The 26,715-nt window shown below is 36.5% G+C and overlaps 1 protein-coding gene across 1 annotated transcript in view; it reads left to right on the top strand.

The window, feature by feature from the left end:
* Positions 1–26,715, top strand: part of LOC101794123 (guanine nucleotide-binding protein G(q) subunit alpha) — a 131,369-nt gene that overhangs the window by 78,446 nt on the left and 26,208 nt on the right. Inside the window, exon 3 of the mRNA XM_038170218.2 lies at positions 15,362–15,516. Within this exon, the coding sequence (XP_038026146.1) occupies positions 15,362–15,516 (155 nt within the window). The remainder of the gene's footprint in view (positions 1–15,361; positions 15,517–26,715) is intronic.

Raw genomic sequence — 26,715 nt, 5'->3', positions numbered from 1 at the left:
TTATACTTGAGTCATGTGCTGTCTCTCAGGAGCAAACACTGCAACCATTTCTGGCTTTTTTCTGCTTAAGTTGAAAAGAGGGTGACCTAAAAGAGCAACAGATTTTCTGATCTCAGACTTGTATTTTACTTGTTTCAATTTAGAATGGGGTGTTTTCACTACTCTATGCTTAGCAGCTTCTAAAAAGTAAATGTGATTGCTAATCCAAATTTGCATTCAGATAAATACTTCCCTGGTCATGAGTTACTGGGACCTCTGAATATACTGGTAGCTTTCTCCAACATAGAGCCCCCAACTAAGGAAGATGGTTCTTCATTGTGAAAAGCAGAATTTTGAAAAAGGATGCAGAAGACTATTTGGAATTTGTGATCACAGGAAGAAAGGACTGATTACTTTATGGAAATATCTCTTAGTGGAATTTGATTTCCTATTTTCTAAATAAGATTTTTTTAGTTAAACTCATATTCTAAAATTTATAATAGTGAAGTATGCAGCAGATTAACAGTTACAAAAGTTAGTTCTGTAAAGGGAAATTATATAAAAGAAGATGATGAAAGGGAAGCAACACTGAAATCTTTTGTCACTGAAATCTCAGAACCTTGGGTTCTGAGGTTCCTTCTTCCCATGCAGCAAGTAAGAGAAAATTTAATGTTTTCTTTGAACTATGCTTGCTGTGAATTGCTTAGCTTTCTATTAAATGTTTTTATTCCTTTATTATACATTCAAATATAATTCACCAGTGTGACACCAATGCAGTGAATTCGTCAACTACTGTAAATCCACTGCCAGTGGATTTTGGTTAAAACAGTTTTGACAGCTTGACGGAGATAGTAACTGAGAGTACTTGAATAAAGAAGAATGTGATCCATTATTATGTTAATGTCTGAATCAACATGATTCTATTTTAATCACAACAATCAGATTTTACTATAAGGGACATACCATACTACATCCCATAACCGCTGGGTTAGCATGCATCTTTAAGGTTCCCATCTATCTGTTTGTCTCTTTGTTTAGTCTTTTAAACTAAATCTAATTTAAATCAGTCATTTAAAAATATATATGTTACAGCATCAAAATTACAGTGTGAAGGAAAGTGCACAAACATAAAAGTGTGGTGGCAGAACCATGTCCTTATCAGGTATTCTACTTTTCCAACTTTTCATCCTTTTAAAAGCCTGCTGTAACCTGCTAGTAACATTACAGTTAGGACTTGTGCTCATGCTGGCTAAAGAAAGGTGACTTGTTAGTCCCTTTTGGTTGACCAAGGTTGACCTATTTGGTTGGCTGAAATCTTTTTGTATATCAGCAAAATCTTCATCCTGTCTCTCACCTTCTGGACATATAGCTTGACAGGTACATAAGATGGTAGAGAGATGATTGGCTGACAGATTGGGCTCAAAGGCTTGTAAATTAGGTTACATCAGGCTGGTGACCAGTCCCTAGTGGGGTCCCTCAGGGCTCCATTCTAGGGCCAGCTCTCTGCAGTGTTCTCGTAAGTGACCTGGAAACAGGAGTTGAATGCACAATACAGAAGTTTGAAGATGACACTAAATTAGGAGGAGCTGTGGACTCCCTTGAGAGTACAAAGGCCTTGCAGAGACATCTTGACAGACCAGAGGGCTGGGCAAGCATGAACAATATGAAATTTAGCAACAGCAAGTGCTGGATTCTGCGCCTGGGATGGGGTAACTGTGGCTGTATGTACAGACTGGAGGATGAGAGGCTGGAGAGCAGCCCTGCAGAAAGGGATCAGGGGTTCTGGTTGATGGCAAGCCAGCCAAAAGGGCCAGCTGTACCCTGGGGTGCATGAGGCACAGCAAAGCCAGCTGGTCAAGGGAAGGGATTGTCCTCTGCTCTGCCCTGGTGCAGCCTCACCACAAGTGCTATGTGCAGTTTTGGGCGCCACAGTATGAGAAGGACATAAAACTATTAGAGGGAGCCAAAAGAAGGGCTACAAAGATAGTGAAGGGTCTAGAGGGAAAGACATGTGAGGAGCAGCTGAGGTCCCTTGGTTTGCTCAGCCCCGAGCAGAGCAGGCTGAGGGGAGGCCTCATGGCGGCCTGCAGCTCCCTCACGAGGGGAGCGGAGGGGCAGGCGCTGAGCTCTGCTCTCTGGGGACAGTGACAGGACCCAAGGGAACGGCATGGAGCTGGGACAGGGGAGGGTCAGGCTGGGGGTTAGGGAAAGGGTCTGCACCCAGAGGGTGGTCGGGCACTGGGACAGGCTGCCCAGGGCAGTGGTCACAGCAGTGAGCTGCCAGAGCTCCAGAAGCCTTTGGGCAATGCCCTCAGACACATGGTCTGATTTTTGGGCAGTCAGGTGTGGATCCAGGAGTTGGACTCAATGATTCTTGTGGGTCCCTTCCAGCTCAGGGTTCTCAGTGATTCTGTGATTCCTGGTCTGTATGTTAGACTCCAGAGGTGGTTTAAGGAGAGCAGTGGTAGCATATCTGAATGGAGGGACTGCCAGGTGCTGACCATAGCAGTCATTAATGAGCAGTCATCCAGTCATTAGACTGGCTGTTGTGCATTAGAGGGACTGCGGGGCTGCTGTGCTTTTGCAGATGGTATAGAAATCAACACTTAAAAAAAAAAAAAAAAAGTATTGTGTGCGTGCAAAACCAACATAAAACTGCTTCTGACTCATTTCTCTCCTCCAGCTGTGCTCTCTTTAATTTCATAAATTTTGTCCTACCTACAAACATGCAGAAATGTTCCTGATATGATGTTCATTCTGTGGGTAGTTTGGTTTCATTAAATGAAAATGCTACAATGATCCAATGAAACTAAATATTACTTACTTTTAGCAGAATCTGTGGTTCGTCTTGGGCCAGAAGTCTAACTTAAAATACTTACCTACCCTGTCCTGAAAAACGAATTGTGGTCATTTTTGTATTGAGAGGGAGTCTAAAGTCCAGTGAAAAAAATAGAAATTACGATGATAATTTCAGTTGGTATTGGGTCAGAGCAACAGTGCTTTGCTGATTTTTTCATCATAATTCTTTCTTATTTATTAAGGTGAATTAATGCTACTTTCAGTTTTACAGACTAATTGCAGACTGTTTTTGTTAACTGTCTAGTTCAGTCTTAATATCAGCATTTGCATTAATAGTGTAATCCTAGTTGAAAGTGATTATGTGGACTACCTGCATGCTGATTTCTTAAGTAGTTGTCTGTCTCTGTGTGAACAGGGTAGATAAGGACTATGAATATGCTTTTTTTCTGGGTAGCAGAATGTAACATAAACAGTCTGTCTTTGCTACTTTGAGAGCTTCCCCAAATTAACTTAATAAATTTGTCTTGAAGATTTATTGGGAAACTGCTTTGGGCATTTGTGAAAGAATTACAAAGGGGGTAGGTACAGAGCACTCGTCACTACATGGAAACCTTTGTCTCCAGCAGATTTGATGTGATATGCCAGTATGCAGCTGTTGACTTTGTCCCTGGATATTCATCCTCTTGCTGTGTCCTGGGAATCTCCATAGCACAGTGGGACTAGGTGATCGAGTACAGAAACCTCACTGTACTAATAATAGGAATACACAATTTTCCTCAGTAGACAGTGTTGCTGCTTTTCTACCATTACTACTCAGTCATCCATAAGCTTTCACTTACAATTTAATGAAAAATAATTTAAAAATCAGTTTTGCTTTCCTTCTTACTGAAAACAAGAGCTTTTATAAGACATTTAGATTATTAAAAACAAAGTACAAACAGAATATACCCTCCCCCCAAAATGTTTCCCCTCATTTAATGAATAGTGATACTTTTGTAAGGACCATGTCCTGTTTTGGTTAACATCTTGGGAGGATAATCCATGTATGCTTTGACAGATAAATAGGCCTCCCCAAATGGCTGTTAAAAAGCCCAGTGTAACCTTTCCCTGTAAATAGTGATGTTAGTTAGCAGAATTAATCATTTTAAGATTCTTATTAATTAGGTTAAGTCAGAGTATGAATCAATTTTGTACACATAAGGCAACAAAGAAAGAAGCTCTTCAAGCTCTTATTTGTGTGAAACTCTATTTTGTGATTTAAGAGTAGGAGTGTTGTGTATTAATGGGTTTTCTTCCTAACAGTGGAAGTTGGCACCATGTTTTAAGAGACTGGTGTTTTGCCTGAAGCCTTGCAAGAGTAGTCAGCAGTGCTTTGCTGTCCTTCTTTAAATAAGCTCTTCTTGGCATCTGATTTGAGCCAGCAGAAATACAGTATGTTTCTAGGAATGAGAAGATTATACTTAATTTATAAAGAAGCTATCACTTTTTTAGGTCACACATGGCACAAAACCTTTTTTATTTTTATTCTCCCTCAAGGCATGTTTCAAATAGTTACTCATCACCATGTTATAATGTGTCTGTGGTTTCTCTGGAGGAAATCATGTTGGATTGCTATCTTTAACAACTTGGGGCAAAATTAATTCTTTTGTGACCCTGTTCAAAAGAACAGATTTTTATCAGAGGTTAAATGTTGCCCCTCTCTGCAGTTCTGCCAGTTCATTTCTCTACACATAAAGAGATTAATGAAAGCACCCAAAAGAAGTAGGTGATACTGCATCATGTAGCTTATCATGCCTATGTTAACTCTGAAAGTCATTTTTCAAAGTTTTATTCCCAATAAATGAGGTAATTGTTTAGAAAGACAGTCTTTGTGGTTGGAGAACACACAAATGCAACCATTTAAGTTTGTTGTAATTTTTGCAGAGGAAAACTCATACTTCAGTCATTCATTATTTTGAGAGGGACCCTCCCAGCCCTCTGATATTTCTAGAAATACCACTTTGAAATGATTGCTTTCTCTAATATGCATTAGTCAGCAGAGGGCACTCTCTTCCTTGAAAAATAAAAGGAAGTATGACTTAAAAATAAGAGAGGTGAGCAGCTTTTCTTTGCAGTACTTTTTTTCTTTTTTTTAGTACTAATTGTATGTGTGAAACTAAATTTGATACAATATAATTCTGTACAGAATTATTTTTCATGTAAATACTTTTCTAAATTGAAACAGAGGAAGACATGATTCTTTAAAAATGAACCTGTTGTTAATTTCCTTGTGCCTGTCCTATGTTCACCTCTAGGTTCCTCTCTAGGTATTAAAAACAATGAAACTTAATGCGGTTCTTTCATGTAGGCAATTGAATGGTATTGCTGAATTTCTGAATTGCCCAAATCAAATGACCATAGCCTCTACTATATAAAGAGCCACAGAGTCCTTTCAGTTCTAGCTATTTTAATCCATGAAGCCAAGCAAAGCTTTTATTCCTCTGATCGTTAAAAACATCTATTGTGCAAGGTTCATTCAGGCTTTGTGCAGGAGTGAGGCTCAGGAGGAGTTATATGACCAATTGTCCATTTTTTTTTTTTCTTTTTATACACTTACTGTTGTATCGGTTGACTTGAAGTAGTGGATTCCTGCAGGACTGTGAAGTACAGCCAGTTATTTTGCTTAAAATTGAATGAAGATTTCAGCATGCCCATGTTTGCGTAACATACTCTTCCATAGATCCTATCATACCACATAGAAAAACATCACTGCAGAAAAGTTTGTTGTTACTTGTGATGCTGTTATTAAGCACCATATTTCAAAAAAACAGGTACTAGGTTATGAAGACTGCTATAAAGCTCTTGAAATCAGTGATACATGTAGAGTAGAAGAACTACTTAAAAATTACAGTGATTTATCCTGGATTCTTGTGAAGGTATTGTAGAGAGAGTTGCTGTAGAATTAAATAATGAATTAATCCTTCTGGTTTACAGATCCATTTTTTTTTTTTTCTGTGGGCAACACATTTGGAAGATGCCCCTCAGGAGGGACTGTGATGTAGCAGTTTTAGTTTATTCACGTATTAAAATACTTTGAATAGTTTTTCCTGGGAAAATACATCCCTGAGTCTGAGGTTGATGTTGTTCTCTGTTCAGTATTGTTAAAAGCCGTTCTAAGTCTTCCCCAGTTTGTATCAGCTAAATATATAGAAAGTGTTCTTTGAGTTTTCTGGCTTCAGGTATATCCCCCTTCTGCCTCTGTACACCTTACTTACTCAGGTGAGCTCGATACAGCAGTTTCTGTGACACTTAACTTGGAGTGTCAGCTGGAAAAACACTAAGAAACAGTCCATCAGTTTCATTTTTGCTGTGTAGCAGTTCAAGAAACAATGGTTTATTGCTTATGTGTTTTTATCGTAATTATTTGTACAATTACAGCACAATCTTAAAAGTGGCCCTCAAAAAGAAAAAATTCTAGGACATGGATTTTTTTCTGAAAACATGACGATATGTGCATGCATGGATATGTTTTTGAAAACAATTTTTGATAGTACTCTATAGACTCTATGGACAGCAGTAATTTGGGTGATTTGTGTTAACTACAGCTACTGTTGAGAGAAAAGATTTTGTTACAAATTCTTACTTAGCCTGATTTATATGTGAAATGTTTCTCAGTTAGTTTCTGTCATCGTAGAACTGAGTTAACTTTGGAAATAGGTTTTGCTACCAGAAAAATATTTTACCAGCTTGGGCTTGCAAGTTATTAATTATGAGGACTTCATGAGGATATAAATAGTTGCTAGTAAATATGTCCAAGAGAAGAATTCTTTAGTTTTATGTTCAGGTTAGCAATGTCAGAACCCAAGAAGAATTAATTTTCAGCTGTTTATGAACTTCAGCAGGGGTTTCTTCACCAATATCTGCCATTGATTCCTTCGGAATCTTACCGATTTATTTCAAAAAGGAGTTGAATTTCAGAATGTCGATACCTGCCTAAAGTCTTCGAAAATTTAGTAGCAAAAATAACATTTGGAAAACAAGTCAAAACATAATGTTCAGTGACTACCTCATTTTTAAAAGAAGTAAACATAATTTTGCAGTCCTGTGCTCTGGATCTCTTTACTTATGTGGCCTGTATTTTACTTGTTGTTCTATTTTGTTCAAAGTAAAAGTAGGCAAACCATGGAAAACAAATTGAATTTGCTGAATTCATGGAATAAAGTATTGATCAAGCAGTTAAATGTGTGTAAGTGGACTACAGCTAATTCCATAATTAAAGAAGTGAAAGCTGTTATCCGCAATTAGAATATGGTTGCATGTAATTTAAAAAACAAATAAAAAACAAACCAAAACAAACCCAGCAATTTTAGCAGAAGTCAAGGTAATAGAGTAGGATATTAAATAGGGAGATTATCTTGAGCAATTTTGGAGCAGAATATCTGGCTTCCCAGCATGACAAAAATAATCAGTTGAAGGTGAATTGCTAGAGCAATTGGGAAAGATATAGCAGTTGGCTGATCCATAAAGAGGTCTTTGAAAGAGACACACTAAAGGTTATGTACAGAGCATAAAGCATTTTCTATTTCTGTAATCTTCACAGGAAAAGTGATGGATTTTTGATTCACATGTCAGAAAAGCAATCACTAGCTGTGCAATTCCAGAACCATTGTCTAGAAATTTCAGCCGGTGTACTATATTTATTAAAAGCAGGACGTGCAAATACCTAATTTATAATCCATTGTAAATGTAACATACCACTGAGAATAATGAAGAATATCAAGTATGATCTTTTTTGAAAGAGGTATTTGTAACATGGTATTTTGTCAAGCATTGGTGTCATCTTCCATCTCTGCTTTCCTAGCTCTGGCAATATTTGAAGAGCATATAACAACATGTGTTGTCATTAACAAAGTTATAATGCTTAAAATGATCTGACCTCATAAAAATAATACCTAAGAAATCTTGGTGACCTGCCTGAAAAGTTAGGGATACTAAGCTTTTTAAAGAGAGGGTAAAAAAGTCTATCATTTTTGTTACATTTTTGTAACAAAGTCTATCATTTTTGTTACATGGATCCTATGCTATATAGAGCATATTTTAGTACTACAAAATGAAGCAGGTAGGCCAGGTGAAAAAGATACGGGGAGGATGGATAACTAAAACCTGAAGTTAAAAATCCAGTTTCTGTCCTTCATCTCTGTCATTTTACCAGAGTTTTTCTTAAAGATACTTTGTGTAGATTTGCAACAAATAACAAGGTTGGGATTGTTTAAAGATTGTTTAAAACTTAGCCTTCTTTTGAGAGGAAGAGTTGGCAAAGAAGTTACCCAAGACCACTGGCAGAATGATTCATTTTACTTCTTCTACCTGTTCCTCCTTTAGGTGGATGGGGAATGGCTTCATTCATACTTTTTCTTCCCGTTTTTCTGTTTTCTCCTTTGTCTTGAAAACATGTTTGGTTCTCTAGAGGCTGATTGCCAGAAGTTGTTTCAGTTACATGAAGTGTTATAGGTAGGTGGTTTGGGGAGGGAAGGAGTGAAGAGTGATAAAAGCATTATTTCAAGGCTTTACGTGGAATTTGATATTCAATCAAAACAACAGTATTGTTCCTATTGATATTTTTATGTTGCTTTTCCGTGTTAGGCAACACCTTAACAGGCAACCAGACATTTATATAGAGAGTATGGAAGTTGGACAGTAAGTGGAAAAATGATTACACACCCTTTTTTTTTTTTGTTGCCCTGTAGCACTATTTGCATTAGCAGAAGTAGTCTGTGTTAGCTCTGGGCTCTTTAGACCTGCTTACTTCTAAAGAGTATCTGCAGTGTGCTGTAGTTGCATATTTCCGTAGATTTCCTTTCCTTAAAAAATGGTTATGTTCTGTCACATAGGAGAACATCTCACTTTTCATAAAGGAAAACTATTTTTACATTCTTTGTTTTTTAATTCAGCTAAATTTCTGAAAGTTACTTGCACGGAGTGACTTAGTTATCAGAGAGTAAGGTGACTATTCTTCTGCATGCTGACATTGGAAAAACCTTGTTGTCTTGCTGACAAAAGCTTTTGTGTATAAAAAGAGGATTGGAATCTGTAGGAGAGTCTAGTAGGATGACTGTGTACATTTAGCTAGATCTTGATTTGGCATTTAAGTTGTACACCTAATCTTCCATGTGTTCTCCTTTAACATGACTCACATGGTGTGTACGTGTCTCTCTGACCCTTGCAAGAGACTCTGCTAGGGTGACGGTAAGTTATTTCATGGTGCCTCTCTTCTTCTGTAATTAAAACATTTTTTCAAGCACTATAGGGATAACCTAGCTTCTAAAATACATTTTTTTGAAGCCTTTTCTATTATATATGTAGAAACTGTGATATAATTATAGGTAAAAGCAAATGTTCTGGTTGTAGCCTTATAGCAGCAGCATCATGCTTGTCTTCCGTCTCTGATGCATCTTATAAGTAAACAAGAAATCAAGAAAATTCAGGGCTCTGACTGAAGTGCACAAATAAAGTTCTGATTCATTCAGCTAATTCCTAAGGCTTCTCTGAGCCTTAGTAAAAATACATAAATAAATAAATAAAAAATCTCATATGTGTACACGTCTTTCTTTCATTATTCCAGTTTTTCAATACATGAAAATACTGCAGCTAAGGTCTAATGATGTATTTTGAATGGATCCATTTTGCAGCTGATTTTTCCAAATGAATTCATTTTCTAGTCATAAAATATTTTGTTTTAAATTCTTGTTTTACTTTAGTGCTCATGAGTTAGGATCCATTATCCTCAGCATTTTACAGACAATGACCAGTAACAAGCAAAACTTTTATTTATCCACTCGATTTTTCAGATTCTTCTTCGTGTCTGTGGAATTCTTTTTCAAAGAACTTATGCTATTTTTTCTTTTCAAAGGTCATGATGTGAAACAGGAAGGGATACAAATTCTCATTTAGGTGGTTTGATCCCCTGTTAACCTTCCTGAGTAACTGAAGATTGATTAGGATTGTACTAAGCCTTTTTCCAGAATTCCACAGCACACCTTATTAATACATAATAAATGTATTAATTTATTACATTTAATGATGTACTTCAGTGTAGCACATCATGCAAACGCTTCCCTGTTTAGGCTAGTCCATTCTGTGGTCCAGAGTTGGTCACAGGAAGCAATATCCTTTTTCCAGTCCTTTTCCAATCTATTGTTATCAGACTGGTGTGTGAAAACACTTTGCTACCTGGGAGAGATTATCAGTCAGAGATTTCGGTTTTCTGGCATATTAAGAAGTATGTTGGGAGATTCGAGCATATTGGGGCTGCTTACTTCTCAAGACAGTGAATAGACTAGTATTGCTCTCCCTGAATGTTACACCTGCTTGAAATATCCACAGGTTTACAGTCTCTAAAGCAGTATGTCGTGCTGTACAGCCGTGCAGGTGAAGACATTTGTATGAACCACACTTGTAGATTGTAACTCAGCAGGATCTGAACCCGTAAATATGGGCTCATGGCTCTTGTTGAACTGGAATGAGTAATAGTTTTTACGCTGCACTATCAAGGAATGTGTTTTGCATTTTTATTTTTATTTTTTTATATATGTATTTTTTTTGTCCTTGCGAAATAAGAGAAAATCCATGATCATGATGGTGACTTTGTAATGACTTCCACTCAGCTCCTGGACTGCTTTGATATGATCCCATGACTTTGCTCTCAATTGTACAGTCTTCATAAACTTCAGCATACAGACCTACCATCAGTGTGCTTTTTCCTTTAGCTACTGGCAGCCAAGCATCACAGACGCTGGGTTTGTCTGATTGGCTTGGGAAATCCTTTTACAAAGCGGAAAACATTTACGTTTATAAATACAAGGTATCTATCCCATTCAAGGTTATTCTTTAAATGGGCATCTTAAAATCTGCTAGACCACAGAGACCATTAATATAAAAACTCCCTTCCCTGCTGCATCTCTAGCATACTGCTTTCTCCTGTGGATTTAGTATCTCAGAGGAACTATTTGAAATAGACTGCATTTCTGCCTGGCCTCTATCATATTAATCAATCTGGTAGGTTGTAGAGCTACTCTGGAAAAATTGCAGTGATTATATCAAAAAGAATATAAAAATCTGAAACTTTTACCAAGCTTTCTAAAACATTGGTTTGTAAGGCTCCAAATGGTTGATGTGCATATAGAGTAAACACAAGAACACAAGTATTGGCTGGCCCATTTAGTCCCTAAGAAGCATGAGAGCTTTCAAAGAATTAACAGATTAAAAGTAGAAAACTGATGCAATGGAGCCCAGAAGTTCCATACTTTTAACAGATTGTGTGCAAAAGACTATTACAGACAGACCAACATAAAAGTATAATGTTGTTCAAGCCCACAATTAGTTTTTACACTATTCATAGTTTGCTGAGGGGAATGATGATGAAGAAGAAAAGATAGCTATTTTGGTATTTTCTCTGGCTCAGATTTCCTTGTTTCAGAAACGAATAGTTTTTTTTTGTTTTGTTTTTTTCTGGGATCATTTATTAAATGCTTGTAGGAATCAGTGAAGAAACTCTTTAGGATAGGTGTCATTTGCAAAAAATAATTGGATGAGTGTTAATAAGATCTCTGGGACATAACGTGAAAATTGTTACAAGTATTCTTATGCTTGACAGCCATGGAAAGTCACTGCTGATGTAAATAGTGTATTGGACAGAAAAGTAGCTACACTGTCTAGATTTATTTGGTGGTACATCACAGCTGAACTAGTAATTACATCTAAATAACCAGTTTGAAGTTGATACTTGCAGAATACTTCAGTTTTGTTTGGATTTTATTTTATTTTTGTTGTTGTTGGTTTTTGAATGCCTTTATAGTAATTATTTATGTCCCAAAAGAGAAATCTAAGAAATCATGTTTTTAAAATGGTAATAGCTTGACTTCCCCACACCCCTCAAAATAACATTAATTTCAGGGTACAGCAAAAGTATTAGTGAAGACTAAGAAGTTCTAGATAAAGTTTATGCTTACAGAAATTGGATTTATGTAGAGTCCTTGAATTATTTTTTTCTTGCAAGTAATTTGAGTGCTAACATCAAAAATAATGTTTGGAATTTGCTATTTATATTATTAGAAGGAAACTAAAGCTAGTAGTTAGCAGTTTTGACACCAAATGTGCATGCTTGGTGGTTCTTCTACATTTAGTTTATGTTTCTTCACCTCACAAGGTTTCAGTAGAATTACTTTTTACTTTCATCAGAGCAAATAAGAGAAGTGTAAAGCCAACAGATGTATTTAGATCTCTGTCTTTGCCACCAGGAATTAGAAGCCAGCAAAATATATTGGCTGACGAAGACTCTCAGAGAAATGAAAAATGTTGTGTACAAGAAAACATAGTACTTTGGGAACATGAAGACATAAATGAGAATTAATAAAGACTTAAAATCTATGTGAAGGGGCATTACTTCTTTAAGAGAAGTAGCAGTGATGTGAAGTGAACTGTAGTAAACTGTAAGTCAGTAGAGTGAGTCAGCTCTCATGAGTTGACCAAGCAAACCACAGGGAATCAGAAATAGTATTCACTGGGGAAATACTTTTTCTTTTAAAAAAGCTGAATTAATTTTCTGATGGATGTAACTTACCAGCGTATACCATAGTTTATTTCGTTAAGTTTTACCTGCAGTGCAGAGTCATGTTAATTGTATGGTAGAAGTCACAGAACTGATAAATAAAACAATGCAATATTTTGGACGACTGTAGTAGTAGTAACTATCTGTTCTAGATAGGTATCTGTCTAAAATAAAGTAATTATCCTGCACAATTTTCTCTGCTACCAGTGTTGAACATTTGAGCACCTTCCAGAGAATGTTTAGAGAACCTTTAGAGAAATATTTCAGTTTTGACAGATTTCCAATGAAAACCTAAGAGCAGCTTTTGAACAGTTGGTCAGTCTTTCACCTCCATTAGCACCTAGAGAGCACTTGGCTATAATTTCAGAGCTCAAGTGCTTAAAAAAACCCAAACAAAACAGTATCAGAATATACTGTTTATTAGTTTGTAACAAACAATGAACAAATATTTGTGGCATATTCTTTTGGAAGCATACACAGTCAAGAGAATATAACTGAGCCTGATAAGATACAAGTTAGTTTCCAAAACAATTCAACCCATTTCATGAGAGCATTGGTTTGTGCTTAGTAGAATACCATTTCTTATTAATCGCTCTGAGGATGCAGGGACCCTTCATGATTTTTCCAGATATTTTGGGTATGTGTGGACGTGATGCAGAAGAAAATACTTTCTGTTAGAACTTTTAAGATTGAGTTCTGGTAACAGAGAAGTTCAGCATATCTCTAAGACACAATTTTTTCACATGGAATTTGAAGATTATTTCATCTAGAATAAACAACAGTTGTATATAAAATACTTTGTTAAGTAATGAGCAGTACCATAATTCTCCTGGAGAGTTTAAAAGGGGGGCTGGGGTTGCACATGTGCAAACACAGGATAAATTTATTTAAAAATAACCAAAAAGCTTGTTTCAGAATACCTTCACCTAATTTAAAATGGAAGGAGATTTGTGTCTTTGCCTGAAATGCAGACTATATAAGAGAATTTAATTCTTCGTGGTTTTGCTTGACTGAGTTTCCCTTATTTTTTTTTTCTCATTGTGTTTGTGTGTGTTTGTATGTGTATCTATATCTACATAGATACATATGTTCATACACTGAATCGTGTACATAATGCTTTCAGAACAAATTACAAATTGTTCTTCTCTGTCTCTGTAGGCTTTAACTAAGTTTTGACAGTATTTTGGAGGGTGATGTGTTTATTAGGGTTTTCCTATCAGCAGTTTCCAATTTTAGGGATTACTTGTTAAAGTAAAAACAGAATTTATAGTACAAACTGAATCTTAAGAACTTTTCTAAGAATCTCACTTTTCTTAGTAATAAGTTTTAATACATTTGTGGCAACACCAATAACTTTTTAAAATTAATCTCTCTGAAAGGCAAACTCCTTATCTCTCTATTCTCTCTGCTCCTGTCAGAGTCTGAATCTGCCAAGTTGGTTGACTGGTTAAGTCCGGAGAAAGAAGGATTTTCCCTTGGTCAAAGAGGATAGGGTCAGAGATCATTTATTCCTCCCATGCAGGCTGGGGGCTGACCTGCTGGAGAGCAGCTCTGAGGAGAGGGAACTGGGGATCCTGGTGGACGGCAGGCTGACCATATGGCTCAGCAATGTGCCCTTGTGGCCAAGAAGGCCAGTGGTATCCTGGGCTGCGTTTGGAAGAGTGTTGCCAGCAGGTCAAGGGAGGTGATCCTCCCGCTCTGCTCAGCCCTGGTGTGGCCATACCTGGAGTATTGTGTCCAGTTCTGGGCTCCCCAGCACAAGAGGGACATGGAGCTACTGGAGGGAGTCCAGAGGAAGGCTGCTAAGGTGATCAGGGGACTGCAGCACCTGTCGTACAAGGACAGGCTGAGAGAGCTGGGCCTGTTTAGCCTGGAAAAGAGAAGGCTGAGGGGAGACCTCATCAATGTGTATAAATATCTGAGGGGAGTGTGTCGAGTGGATGGAGCCTGTCTCTTTTCAGTTGTGCCCAGTGACAGGATGGGAGGGAACAGGCACAAACTGAAGCACAGGAAGTTCTGGCTCAATAGGAGGGGGCACTTCTTTACTGTGAGGGTGACAGAGCACTGGGACGGGTTGCCCACAGAGATTGTGGGGTCTTCTTCTCTGGAGATACTGAAAATCCACCTGGAGGCTATCCTGTGCAACACACTCTGCGTGATCCTGCTTGGCAGGGGGGTTGGACTAGGTGATCTTCAGAGGTTCCTTTCAACACTGCCCATTCTGTGATTCTGTGGTTATAATTCAACAAGCAGATATTTTATATGCTCTATACCTGAAAAATCAAAAATGGAAGCTTTCTTTAGAGTTAGCTTAATTAAATACAAATTTTATTCACTTTATCCATTTCATCTAAATTATACGGGATTGGAGTAAACGTAGTCTGAAAGGAAGGCCCACATTTGTTAATTCACCTTCTGTCCTAATGCTATACTTGTTAATGTTTGTCTTAGTTCAAGCTCACCTTATCATCACTCATTTCTAATTTACTCAGTACTCCTATTTATTCTCATTCATTCAGCATTTACTTTAAGGTCATCTGGAATACATCAGTGATGGTTCTTCCTGCAGCGTCCCTAAGTTCATTCACATAAATCTTAGTAAATTATTCATCTTTGAATATTTCAGGACTTTGTTGTCTTTTTTTATCTTCTTGTGAGTTATTCAGCTCATAGAGTGGATTGTAGGTATTGCGTTTGACAGTGTCTAGTAGCATGAAAGGTAAATAATTTGCTAATTCATGTTGACATGTATGTACTTTGTATAAAAAAATGAAGGGTTCCTCAGTTCTTTCTCATTTCTGGAACTCCTTATACTGGTAGTCTCTTTTCTCCATCTTACCAACCTTCATCATGGTACTTGATTTTTCAAATTGTGTATGCACATTGGTGGGATGGCCAGTCATGAAAATTATTCCTGTTAATCATGTTCACTGTATATAAGCTATCTGCAAGTAGAGAAAATTAAGTAAAGTTTATTGTTTTGTTTCTTTTAATTAGGCTCATGCACAGTTAGTTCGAGAAGTCGATGTAGAAAAGGTGTCAACTTTTGAGAACCCGTATGTAGATGCAATAAGAAGCTTATGGAATGACCCTGGAATCCAGGAATGTTATGACAGACGACGGGAGTATCAATTATCAGATTCAACTAAATAGTAAGTGAATGATGGCTACAAATCACCGTGTCTCACTTTGTGTCTAGCAAAGTAATATTTGCTTTTTAACTTCTTAACTGTCTGTCTGTGTACATATTTGTATGCATGTGGAGCACGAACTTACATGAACATACGCTTAAGAATTATAATTTAAAAGCTGCTTTTAAGTTGTGGAGTGCATCTAGTTTTAGTTTAGAGTGTGTGTGTGTGTTTCCCGGAAAGAAAGTTGGTTACTATTTGAAGTCTTAAAAATTCTAACTAGGGGTAGTTAAACACTGCTGGTTTTGATTTTGATGTATCTTTTCAAGCCCTTTCTCTCCTCTGACATATGCTCACAATTGCAAACTGGGCAAGAATACTTTTAGATACTATAATACAAGAAGTGTAATCAAGGTAAACTTCGGTAAAATGCGTAAAAATCAGACGTCTCTTTTCCAAGGCTTTCCCCTTTTCCCTCACAGGCTGCTTTTGCAGTCCTGGTGGTGAGGTAAACAAGCAAGTGTTCTCGTGTTTTGTTGAGCTGCCTTTCTTTTGTTGAAAGGAGGCCTAAATGTGAAAGAACATGGCTTCCAGAAAGACATAGCTGAAAAGAGACTTCAATTTGTAAAAGGTGAAAAAAAGTACAGTAAGAGCCTTTTAAATCAAATCCTATCTTTTATAGATCAACAATAAAAATGCCTACATGACTAAAATTGCTCTCAAATGTTATGCTCTTCATTTCTGGGGAAGGGTCCTGATAAAGTAGCATTGTAGAATTTAACATTGGAATCAGCCAAGAATTGGCTTAATGAAATCCAGTTACTCTTAAGTAAAGTAGCCTATAACTTTGACAAAATTTCTCATCCTCTATCAAATTGGTGATGGTAACGGATGATGACCTTTTGGTGTTGCCCAATATTTAAAAAATACAGCATGCCTGCTTATTAAAACTGTGGCAAAAACCTGTGTGGTCTCCACATGAATTTTTGTATCATCTATGAAGATATTTCTAATTATATCGTTCCAGTCACTTTGTCATGCTGACATGAGTGGAAGTCTCTTATTGAGGAAAGCACAGAAGGAGCTGAAAGACATGGTGAAGCTCCCATTGAGCTCATTGGAACATAGCCATAGACATAGGAGAGGACTGGGATGAGATGATCTGCACAGTAGCCTGAGGATTCTTATCTAGCTTAACAATATGTGACTGCTTCAAGACAAACATATTAATGTCTTGCAGATACAGTTTAGGCAGCTGAAGAGCTAGAATTGCATGATACTGTTATGCCTAGTTTTATTCCAGTGCTCCTTGTTGTTGGGACATAATTTTCTTCTTTTGCTTCATTTTCCTTTTCCCATATATAGGGTCCTGTATAGGGACCTGGTTACCTTCTCAGCCTACAACTTCTATTATTTGTATATGCATATTTTGGTGCACAGTGGTGCAAAGGACAGTGAAGCCTCTCCTATTGTTTTGGTTCTTGTTGTCCCCAAATGTACAATATTGTGTTTTATTTTTCAGTGGTAAGAAAGCAAACAAAATACTACCTAAAGTGAAAAACTTTAGGGTATATAAATGGTAAAAAGAAACTTGAGAGACAAATTACTAACAGTATACTTCCAGATTGTACTGTACTAAGATGAGTAGCAAGCACAAGTAGAAAGTGAAGCAGAGCTTGCCTTATACTCTCAGTTTCTTCTATCTGTAGGTCCTATCTTTGTTTCTACACTAGGCATGATAATGCTTGTGAAGTTAAAATAAATGTATGTATTTTGTGCACTTGCCTTAGAGGATAGAGATAGAATAGACTAAGTCTCCAAAGTAGGAAATAATCATCTAATGCTACTTCAGATCAGATTGTACTGAATACAATTATTTTGACCTAGTTCTAGTGAAAATTACCACTATAGTGGATCTTCTGAGTACTATTAAAAATAGCAGGGAATAATTCAATAAGTAGCTATAGAAGCAAATTGCTAGTACATTGCCTTGCAAAAGATAAATGTACTAGCAGATTGGTTACTTTTAAAGCTTAATAGATTAAGCAATTTAACATGAGGTTTTGCAAATTTCCTGATTTTAACTATAATAGATTATAGTTCATACTGCAGAGTTCTGCAAAATCTGTTTTAGAACATGTCATAGAACATTAGAATTATGAATCACTATATGAGTCTTTTATATAAAAGTATCTCATGTATTTATGCTTACAAGTAGAGTTTCTTCAAATAGGTAAGTCCCGGAAAAGCAATTAGCAGAAATCAAAGAGGCATTGTTTCAGAAACACAGCTAATCTGTTTAGCAATAGAAAGAGAATTTGTTAATTTAAGTGCCCATGTCACAAAGCAGCAAAACAAGATGCTTAAAATTCACAATTGGGATTCACAGGACAGTAAAAGAGAAATAAACACTCATTGACAGTTGACTTGGTGAGGCTTTGAAATTTCTTCTGGCTTGATGTTTTAAACAGAAAACAGTGGTTTGTTGTCCACCTGATCTCTTGTATGTTTTTAAGCATATGTGTGAGTGTGTCACAGCTTGTTCATTCATGCCTTGTATGATCCTTTCAGTGTTTTTTCCCTGTTTTTTTTTTTTTGTAGTAGTAGTATTTTCAGTCTGTTCCCTATATGGTTGGTTGTTTTTTGTTTGTTTTTCACTATTTCATGTCTTTCTCTATCTCTTTCCCTGTATTTTCTCTTTCTGTTATTGTTTATAAGTGATGTTTCAGCTTCTAAAATATCTCGTATGTTTCTATCCTTTCACTTACTGTCATCTTCTGATCTGCTTTGTAAACGTTATCTATATTTTTTATGTTTTTATACCAACTGCTAGTACCATGGAAGAATGTATCAGATGTGTTTTTTCCAGATGAGGTTGAGGGTTAGATCTAAGAGAAAATTTTCTGAATCATGGGATTTGATTTGGACCTCTTGGTAGCTCAACAATTGCATTCCATTCTCTTCTCTTACCCTTGGATGCTACAAAAGTTGGATGTTCCTGTTGTTTTAGAAGTAATTTCTTGTATTATCTGTGGTAAAGTCAAGAGCACGTTGGGTAAATGGAGATCATTCACTTCCCATATATATTACTGGGTGACTTACCCATTTATTTACCACTAAACCACTTCCCTTTATGGCTTCAGAGATAGTGTTCACAGTGTAAGCCAGATGTAAAACACCACCACAGTGTGGACAGCTTTAAGTAATAGTTGCGTACGATAAGATCTTTCTGTGTGTACTGTGCAGGGTGACAATACCCTAACCAAGGTTAAGAAAGCAAAGGAAGCAGGTTTCCAGTCAGCAGACTGATTATATCATGGTGTTTCAAAGCCTGTAAAAGGAAAGGCAACAGTTTTACCAAGAGACTGTCGTTAGAAGTAACATTTCATATTTATGGCACGACTTGCAGAATTTGTGTTGAAACTGGAGTTTATGGAGATTCGTCACCATTTCTCTCCAATATGACACAAATTACTTGACCTTCGTGAAGAAATAAGAAGTGCTTAGAACAGGAAAGCTTCTCAGAGCCTTGGTGATAAACTTCACCTTTCTCTGGCCTTGCGAAATGGACGAATTATGTCACTGTGTACCTCCAACCAAACATTTTTAGTTGCTTCACAAGGGTATCGGAGGGTACCTGGTTAGCAGCTCTTCCCTGTTTGTGTGTTACAACACTTCAGATAAATAAATATATTTTCCCTGCAAGTTCATCAGTTTGTTATATACCACCTAGTATTGAATACCCCACTTCATTGTTATGCCAGTCAGTATTATAAATGCAGAAAGTCCTTGAAGCTTTTGTTTCTGCATTTGCCATCACCTTGAGCAACATAGTTTTATTTTAAACTCTTTGTTATTGTATGGTAATTTAGCCATGTGATTATGTGACTTGAGTTAGATGAACAGCACTGTAGTTCTTTGGTCATCTAGGAACTGTTATGTTACAATATTTTATATAATATTGGGGGTTGGAATTAGATGATCTTTAAGGTCCCTTCCAACCCAAACCATTCTATGGTTCTATTCTTTCAGAGTTTTATGAGTTTGTTGACTTCAGCTGAACAATTAATTCCTTCGTACCTGTCTCTTAAAAACACCATTTTGCTTCCATGTTGCCGTTTCAAAATAGGTGCATTTCAGTGCACTTACTGTCTGTTAAATAGTGTTTTTCCTGCCAGAAGAAAGATTGATGTTTGAATTTATTTTTTTTTCTACAACGGTTTACTGTTTGATGGTACTGCCTCAAGTGATCACAACATTCATTCTTTTGTTTCATAAAGCTGTATGCCTGTGGGAGCCTTTCAAAAGGACTAATACTGTAAGAGACCTGTTACGCTGCTGACACTGGTATAGCAAATTACAAATAGCTATCTGTGTAACTGCTATTTTTTTGGCGTGAGAAAACCATATTGTCTTACACTCACTATTTATAATATACATAAGCACATAATTATTTCATAAGCATTTTAATACTGTTCATTGCTTGTTTCTTTTCATTTTAAAAAATATATTTGAAGGTTGTAAGGCTATATTTTGGTGCAATTTGTGTTGCAAAATAGTGGATTCTGCTTTTATGTGCTTACACTTTACACAGTCTAACACTTGTTTGCAGTACGATAAAAATGGCAAATAAAAATGAGAATCTGAAGATCAAAATCAAATGTTATTAGTAGAACCGTTCCTGCTCTGTCTTACACTTTACACATATTCCTTAAATATAAAAGGAAGGTCTGAGGAAAGACACAGCATGAAATTGACTGCATACCAGATCACTGCAGCCCGTAGAAAAAATGAAGATTGCACAATAGAATAGAAGGTGATTCTTTCCCTCTGCTCTGGTGAGACCCCACCTAGAGTACTGTGTTCAACTCTGGGGCCCCAGCATAAGAAAGACAGGAACTTGTTAAAGCAAGTCCAGAGGAGGGCCGTGAAGATGATTAGAGGACAGTAGCACCTCTCCTATGCAGACAGGCTGAGAGTTGGTGTTGTTCAGCCTAGAGAAGGCAAGGCTCTAGGGACACCTTACAGCAGCCTTCAGTACCTGAAAGGGGACCTACAGGAAACCTGGGGAGGGACCCTTTGTCAGGGAGTGGAGTGATAGACAAGGGGTATTGGCTTTAAGCTAAAAGAAGGTAGATTTAGATTAGATATTCAGAATAAATTATTTACTCAGAAGGTGGTGAGGCACTGGAAGAGGTTGCCCAGAGAATCTGTGGATGCCCCATCCCTAGAGAGGTTAAAGGCCAGGGTGGGGCTTTGGGCAATCTGATACAGTGGTTGGTGTCCCTGCACATGGAATGGGAGTTGGAATTAGATGATCTTTGACATCCCTTTCCAACCCAAGCCATTCTATTATTTTATACTTTTAATGTCTTACATAATTTTTAAAATACTCAGTTTGCAGAAGCATTTTTAATTTGCTTTTTTTTTTTTTTAGCCTTCTGCTAAGGTTGTTTTTTAGCTAAGCAGGAATTTGAAATTGAGGTAGAAAGGCACGATTTGGATGGGGTATCAACAAAAGGAACATATTGCAGACTTATCTACCTCCTACCATATTGCAAAGATCTTAAGATTTACTTTATTTACTTTAGGTTAAGATTAGGTAGTTCTGGAAACTGGTAAATGTACCTCAACTTCTCAGCAGTGGTAGAGAGTATCAGAAATGCAAAACTCCACAGAAATTCTGAAAATGCAACCAGTACGAGTTTTTATATATATATATATATATGTATGTATATATGTGTGTATTTATATATACATATACATTTATATTATATGTATATATACATATACATTTAATTTATATGTACATATACATACACATATTATATGTGTATATATATATATATATATATATATATTTTTTTTTTTTTCCCACAACTCCTGTTAGTACACTGAAAATTGATTCAATTTAGTCTACTGCATGTTACCAGAAAGGATGCTTGTGTTATTCTGGCAACTCTGTGAGGCAGGAGAAGTCCTACTATGGCAGCTTTAACATTTTACATACGTGGAGTTGGTAGACAATAAAATTGTATGTATTTTCTGAAATGCATAAAAAGGCTTTTCCCTTTCAGAGTTTGTTTTTCAGCACATGGTTCTAGTTTGTGGTACTCTCAACAGCTGGTTCAGAGTTTTACAGAAAAAAAAAAAAAGTAAACAAACAAAAACACCAAAGAAATACACCAAACCCCAACAGAAGTATGGGTAGCTCGACCCATTTGCAGAGTAGCCAAAGGACAGAGATATAGCAAATCTAATCAAATTATCTGCCTTAGTCTTAAACTTTGGTTAGTGTTTTATTTTCAGCTGAGCTGTCACTGGTATGTGCACAATGGTGGTCATTTTATAGAAGGGTCATACCTGTGAACTATCTTAACGTTGTGGAAAATAAATGTTTGCCTTAAATCAAAGAGTTTTAGGATTTAAAAGCTCTAAATGTTGACAGTTAGTGCCACACCAGCAAAAAGTCAGCCAAGTGGCATCTATCTTGCATGTGGTTAAACACAGTGGAAGCGTTTGCGTATAAAATATTGTTAGTAAGCCTTGCCTTTATAGCTGCAGCTATCCTGACATCTCCTAACAAACCTTCAGTTAAACGACAAACTTTCTGTAGTTCTATGGGGTTTGACCCTTTCCTCTTCCCCTGTACTGTCATCCTCCCCATTCAGATGAAGGAAAAGTTTCGTTGTTTACTGACTGGATTGTAACAAGTCATATTCACTAGATGTAGATTGACGCTCTTACCAATGTTAGTAATGACCTTTATCTCAACATGTTTGTTTCTGGTTTAGAGATTTTTGGAGCATGCTTCTTGTGGCATTCCAGTCACCCCATTGCTTCTCCTCAGCAACGTGTTGCAGAGCCACTATGTTCTCCAGGCATTTCTCTTGTCTTTGCAAGGTGTTGGCAGAGAGATTCCTTCAAAGCATGAGGTTTATTAGTATGCTGATGAATATTAATTCAGCGTCTTGCTCCATCAGTCTTGCCTGTTGAGTTTGGCAGGAGTTACGGGCAGTACTGACGAATAGAACAATCTCAGTTTCAGCCTTGGACAGGAAAATGAAGGTTATATGCAGACAAAGGCTCTTGCTGTCTTTGTCTGCTCATCCCTTAATATCTTCCCTTGGTTAATTAGGCTATACACTAAATTTAGTTTAGATTTACAGAAATTCATCTTACGGAATTATTCTTGAGAGAATGCTTCTCTGTCACCTGCTTACCTGCAATAAAAATTTGACCTCAGAGATGCTGGAAAATGTAAGTTCATGGTTGGAGGAGGTTACGTGTTTGAAATGCCTGACCCGTGTTTCTTCATACTGAAGATGTTTCGGGACTTCATTCACTGAAATTGAATTCAACTAAGTTTCAATGGCCAGTTTTCCTTAGGTGACGCAGCTCTGTAAAGTGAATTAAAGGTGAATGTTGAGCTACTGTGTTATGGCAAGGGGGGCTGTATTTACCTTCTGGAAGAAGGTTATTGGTTAAAACTGCCTGTTTATAGGGTTAGGAGTCTCACCTTTTTGCCTGTTTTCTGTATGAGAAGGGCATGTAGGAAAATACAGAGCTAGTCAGCCTATTCCTGTTACCCTGTTCTTTCTGTTTATTTTGAAATATGGACAAAAGGTACTTTTGAAACACTCTCTTTCAAGGGTATCATTAGCACCTTCATAGCTTGGCAGGGTCCTTGGAGGCTGGCTGTGGTTTTGGACCTTGTCATAAGCAATATGAAGTGCATTAAAAATGAGTACTTCTCTCTCAATACTGATTAGGAAACAAAAGGTTTCCTTTGTTTCTGGTCAGTGTGCAGACCACAAGTGTACTATGAGGCTGTGGCAGTTTTTCTTGACGTCAGGGGAAAGCTACTGTCAGCAGCTCATTACACACACATTACCTTGGTAATGCACCTTGTGCCTGTCACTATAGCAACCTCCTGGAAAATTACCTCAGCAGCCACTAAAATTCATTTTTACAAAACTAATTACTGGTATAATTAACTTTTTAAACTTCATCTGCACTATAAAATTTACTTGGACCTATGTGATTTTGCTTCTTTTTTTTCATTAAAGTAATTTCATACTATTTTCCTTTTTTTTTTTTTTTCTGTTATTTTGTATAATGCTTAGCTGAATAAATGTTATTTGGGTGAGAGGCCATGTAACTACAGTATGTCTCAGCAAAGTAAGACAGGTGGCAAAAATAAATTCAGAGTGCCGTACAGATCAGACTGAAATGCTTTACACAGCTGCTGCTCACTGTGTAAGTGAGTTCCCAGTGGGTAACTCCAGTTAACCTGTTTTTTGAGTAGGTCTCAAGGCAGTTGCCAGGATATTTCCAATATCCATTTAATTATTAGTAATTTAATGTATAAAGTTAATAGATTAAGGAAACATTGGCTTTTGGCAATTATTGGGCATACTTTTTTTGGTGAAAGTTCATATTTATGATGTGTTTCATCATTTGCTTGCAAGAGTGCATGTGTATCGATTTCTAGCATATGCTGAACAGTCATTTGTGATACAAAGGCTGATGCCAATATTTGTGCATACATGCATGTGGTGAAAGTTCTAAAGGACTTTTTAGAAATCATTTTCTAAGTTATTCTAAAACACTCTGTGCATACCTGGTTAACCATACATGGTTAATTTTTTTGTATGTGCACAGGATGTGTTTGCCCATGAGTGATGTTTTTACCAGGGGTTTGATTAGGGCACCATTAAGTAGGCACTTCAAAGCTACAGTGAATCAGGCTTATAACAAATGGATGTCAAAAAATATATATATATAAATAAATACATACATAAATACGTATATATGTATGTATATATGTGTGTATATGTGTATATAAATATGTATATACAGTTTTCTAGTTTCCTTCCTTCATCACCTGTGTGAATTCAGAGACTCTTGAAACCCTGGCTTCACAAGGTATAGATAAGCCAAGGAAGGTAATAGCTGCAGCCTGTCTTTCTGCTGCGGTTTGTGGACTTCCTGTATCCTCACATCAGTCATATTATCTACCTTAATTTGAACAATTTTAATAGCTTTTCTTCACTATTCCTAATCATTTTGAGAGAAATCTGTTACAGCGCTATTGTGCAAGTGAAAGAGCTTGCAGATGCTTACGGGCACTGACTTCCAGGCAGAGCATTTTGAAATAGTAAAATCAATCCAACAACCTAAGGTATTAAGAAAGATCAAGCCATCACACCATACCTCCTAGTGCAATGTAAAAATCTATTTTTGTGTTTAAAGAAGAGTATTTCTTTTTTTCTGTGTAGCTCTGTGTACATAGAATCATACTATTCTGTAATTAATACAAATAGTAACAAATTGTTTTACTTTGTTTAAGAGGCATGAATTGTAAGAGAGATGTAAGTAGGTTTCAGTGATTTTAGAGTATCTTGAAGGGCAAAGCTTTTTTTCAGAAACTCTTTTAACCCCCTTCCAAATCATTTAAAGTATGTGAAGTTATGTATGTTATATGGTAATAGGAAGTATAGCTAATCTGCAGAACTGTTTAAGTAACAGAAAATACAGTCATGCAAAGAAGGATAAAATAAATAAACCTCTATTCCTTTGATTCAGAGCAAGAATGCACAAGCATTATTAAAATCTGAATTCCAGCACAAACAGTTCTTCAGCAGATATGTCTCAGTTTAAAATAAATAAATAATAATAAAAGCTTAATAGAAAAGGAGGGTTTTCTTCTACCTTAAAGAATTTCATTGACTCTTTGTTGTATGCTTGCATCACAAAAATTACAATAATAATAACAGATTTAGAAGTTGTGCAACAAAAAACTGGGCTATTTTCATTTAAATAAAAGCATATAATGAAGTATTTATTTACTAGGTTTTAAGTCATAAGTAAAAGTAGTAAGGACTAAATTTTGCAAAAACAAAAAATGAATTGATTTTGTTGGACTATAAATTCTGTTCTTGATTTGCAAATATGAATTTATTTTTTTTTCCAGTAGGTTGTTGTGCATGTTGTCTGTTTTTTTCTTTTATCCTTTTTAGAATTTATTTATTTATTTATTTATATTCTGTGAGTTACTCTGACTGGTTTTTGACACAGCTTCCTTGATTCTGGGTTTGAATTCATAGTTTTGGAGATTTCTTAGAGTGCTCTACATTCTTTTGTTTGTTAGGTAAGAAATCTAGGATAAGAAACAGGCCTCTGTAAAGATCTGTAAGGACTCTGTTATGGACTTTTTAGGCTGTATATGGTGCTTGCTGGTGAAATGAGTATGAAGGTTTCTGTTTAGTACATTTGTAAGAACAAAACTAAGAATGAAGAAAAGATGTATTTGTAAAGGATAAATTAGTTTTTGTGGAACTTAATGACATCAGTGAGTTGTGCTAGGACAGAAAAAAAATACTCATCTGTCCTTTGAATGGCTTCAAGTAGCAAAAATGAAATTTGCTTATTGAATAATACGCCTTTAAATTACTTGCTTTCTAAAATCAGTGAGCGTATCTTAGTACTACGTCCACTGTGCTCATGGTTCAGAAGTACGGTCACCAGGATCGCATCAGAGACCAGCTGAAGCTTTCCAAAATTGTGCAAGAGGGTGATTGTATGAAAGGGACACCTGCCAATTTATTTTGCTAAGATTCTTTGCTGTCTTGAATACTACTGTAGCATGTAGTGACACACAGTGCTTCTTTGTAGCTTTCCAAAATAGAAGTAACAAAACCAATTTTGCCAGTTGGGAGGGGAAAAACGGTGTTTCAGGGTCTCCATCAGTTTCCTCTTGTGGTGGTTATGAATTTCCTTCACTTTTTTTTTTTTTTTTCCCCGAACAAATGATGATGCACTTGTTCTTTTTTTTTTTTTTTTTTTGGTGTGTGTGTGTGTAAAGCATCAAAGCATCTAAGGGCAGATGAATTGCTCATGTTCTTAAGCCTTTTTCTTACAGGCAGAAATTAATCTGTATTCTGAGAAATATTTTCAAAGTAATAGCTTCTGAATATGATATCTGAGATAGATGGTTCAATATATCTTTCTAAATATATGTAACTTTCTCACATTCATTGTTTACTATCAGATTAATCTCTCATGAATAAAATCATAGGAAAACGTTATAAGGCATTTGGATCCCTTCCAGACCTAACAGATAAATTCTTCTGAATTTTTGCTGTAAGGTAGAGCTCAAACTGGTTTGTTTCTGTCATTGTTCAGGATAATTTGCTCCCACTATTTCATAACAAGTCC

Source organism: Anas platyrhynchos, chromosome Z (assembly GCF_047663525.1).
Source record: "Anas platyrhynchos isolate ZD024472 breed Pekin duck chromosome Z, IASCAAS_PekinDuck_T2T, whole genome shotgun sequence".
Classification (NCBI taxonomy): Eukaryota; Metazoa; Chordata; class Aves; order Anseriformes; family Anatidae; genus Anas; species Anas platyrhynchos.
Note: the sequence above shows the minus strand (reverse complement) of the source record. Positions and strands in the feature narration are given on the sequence as shown.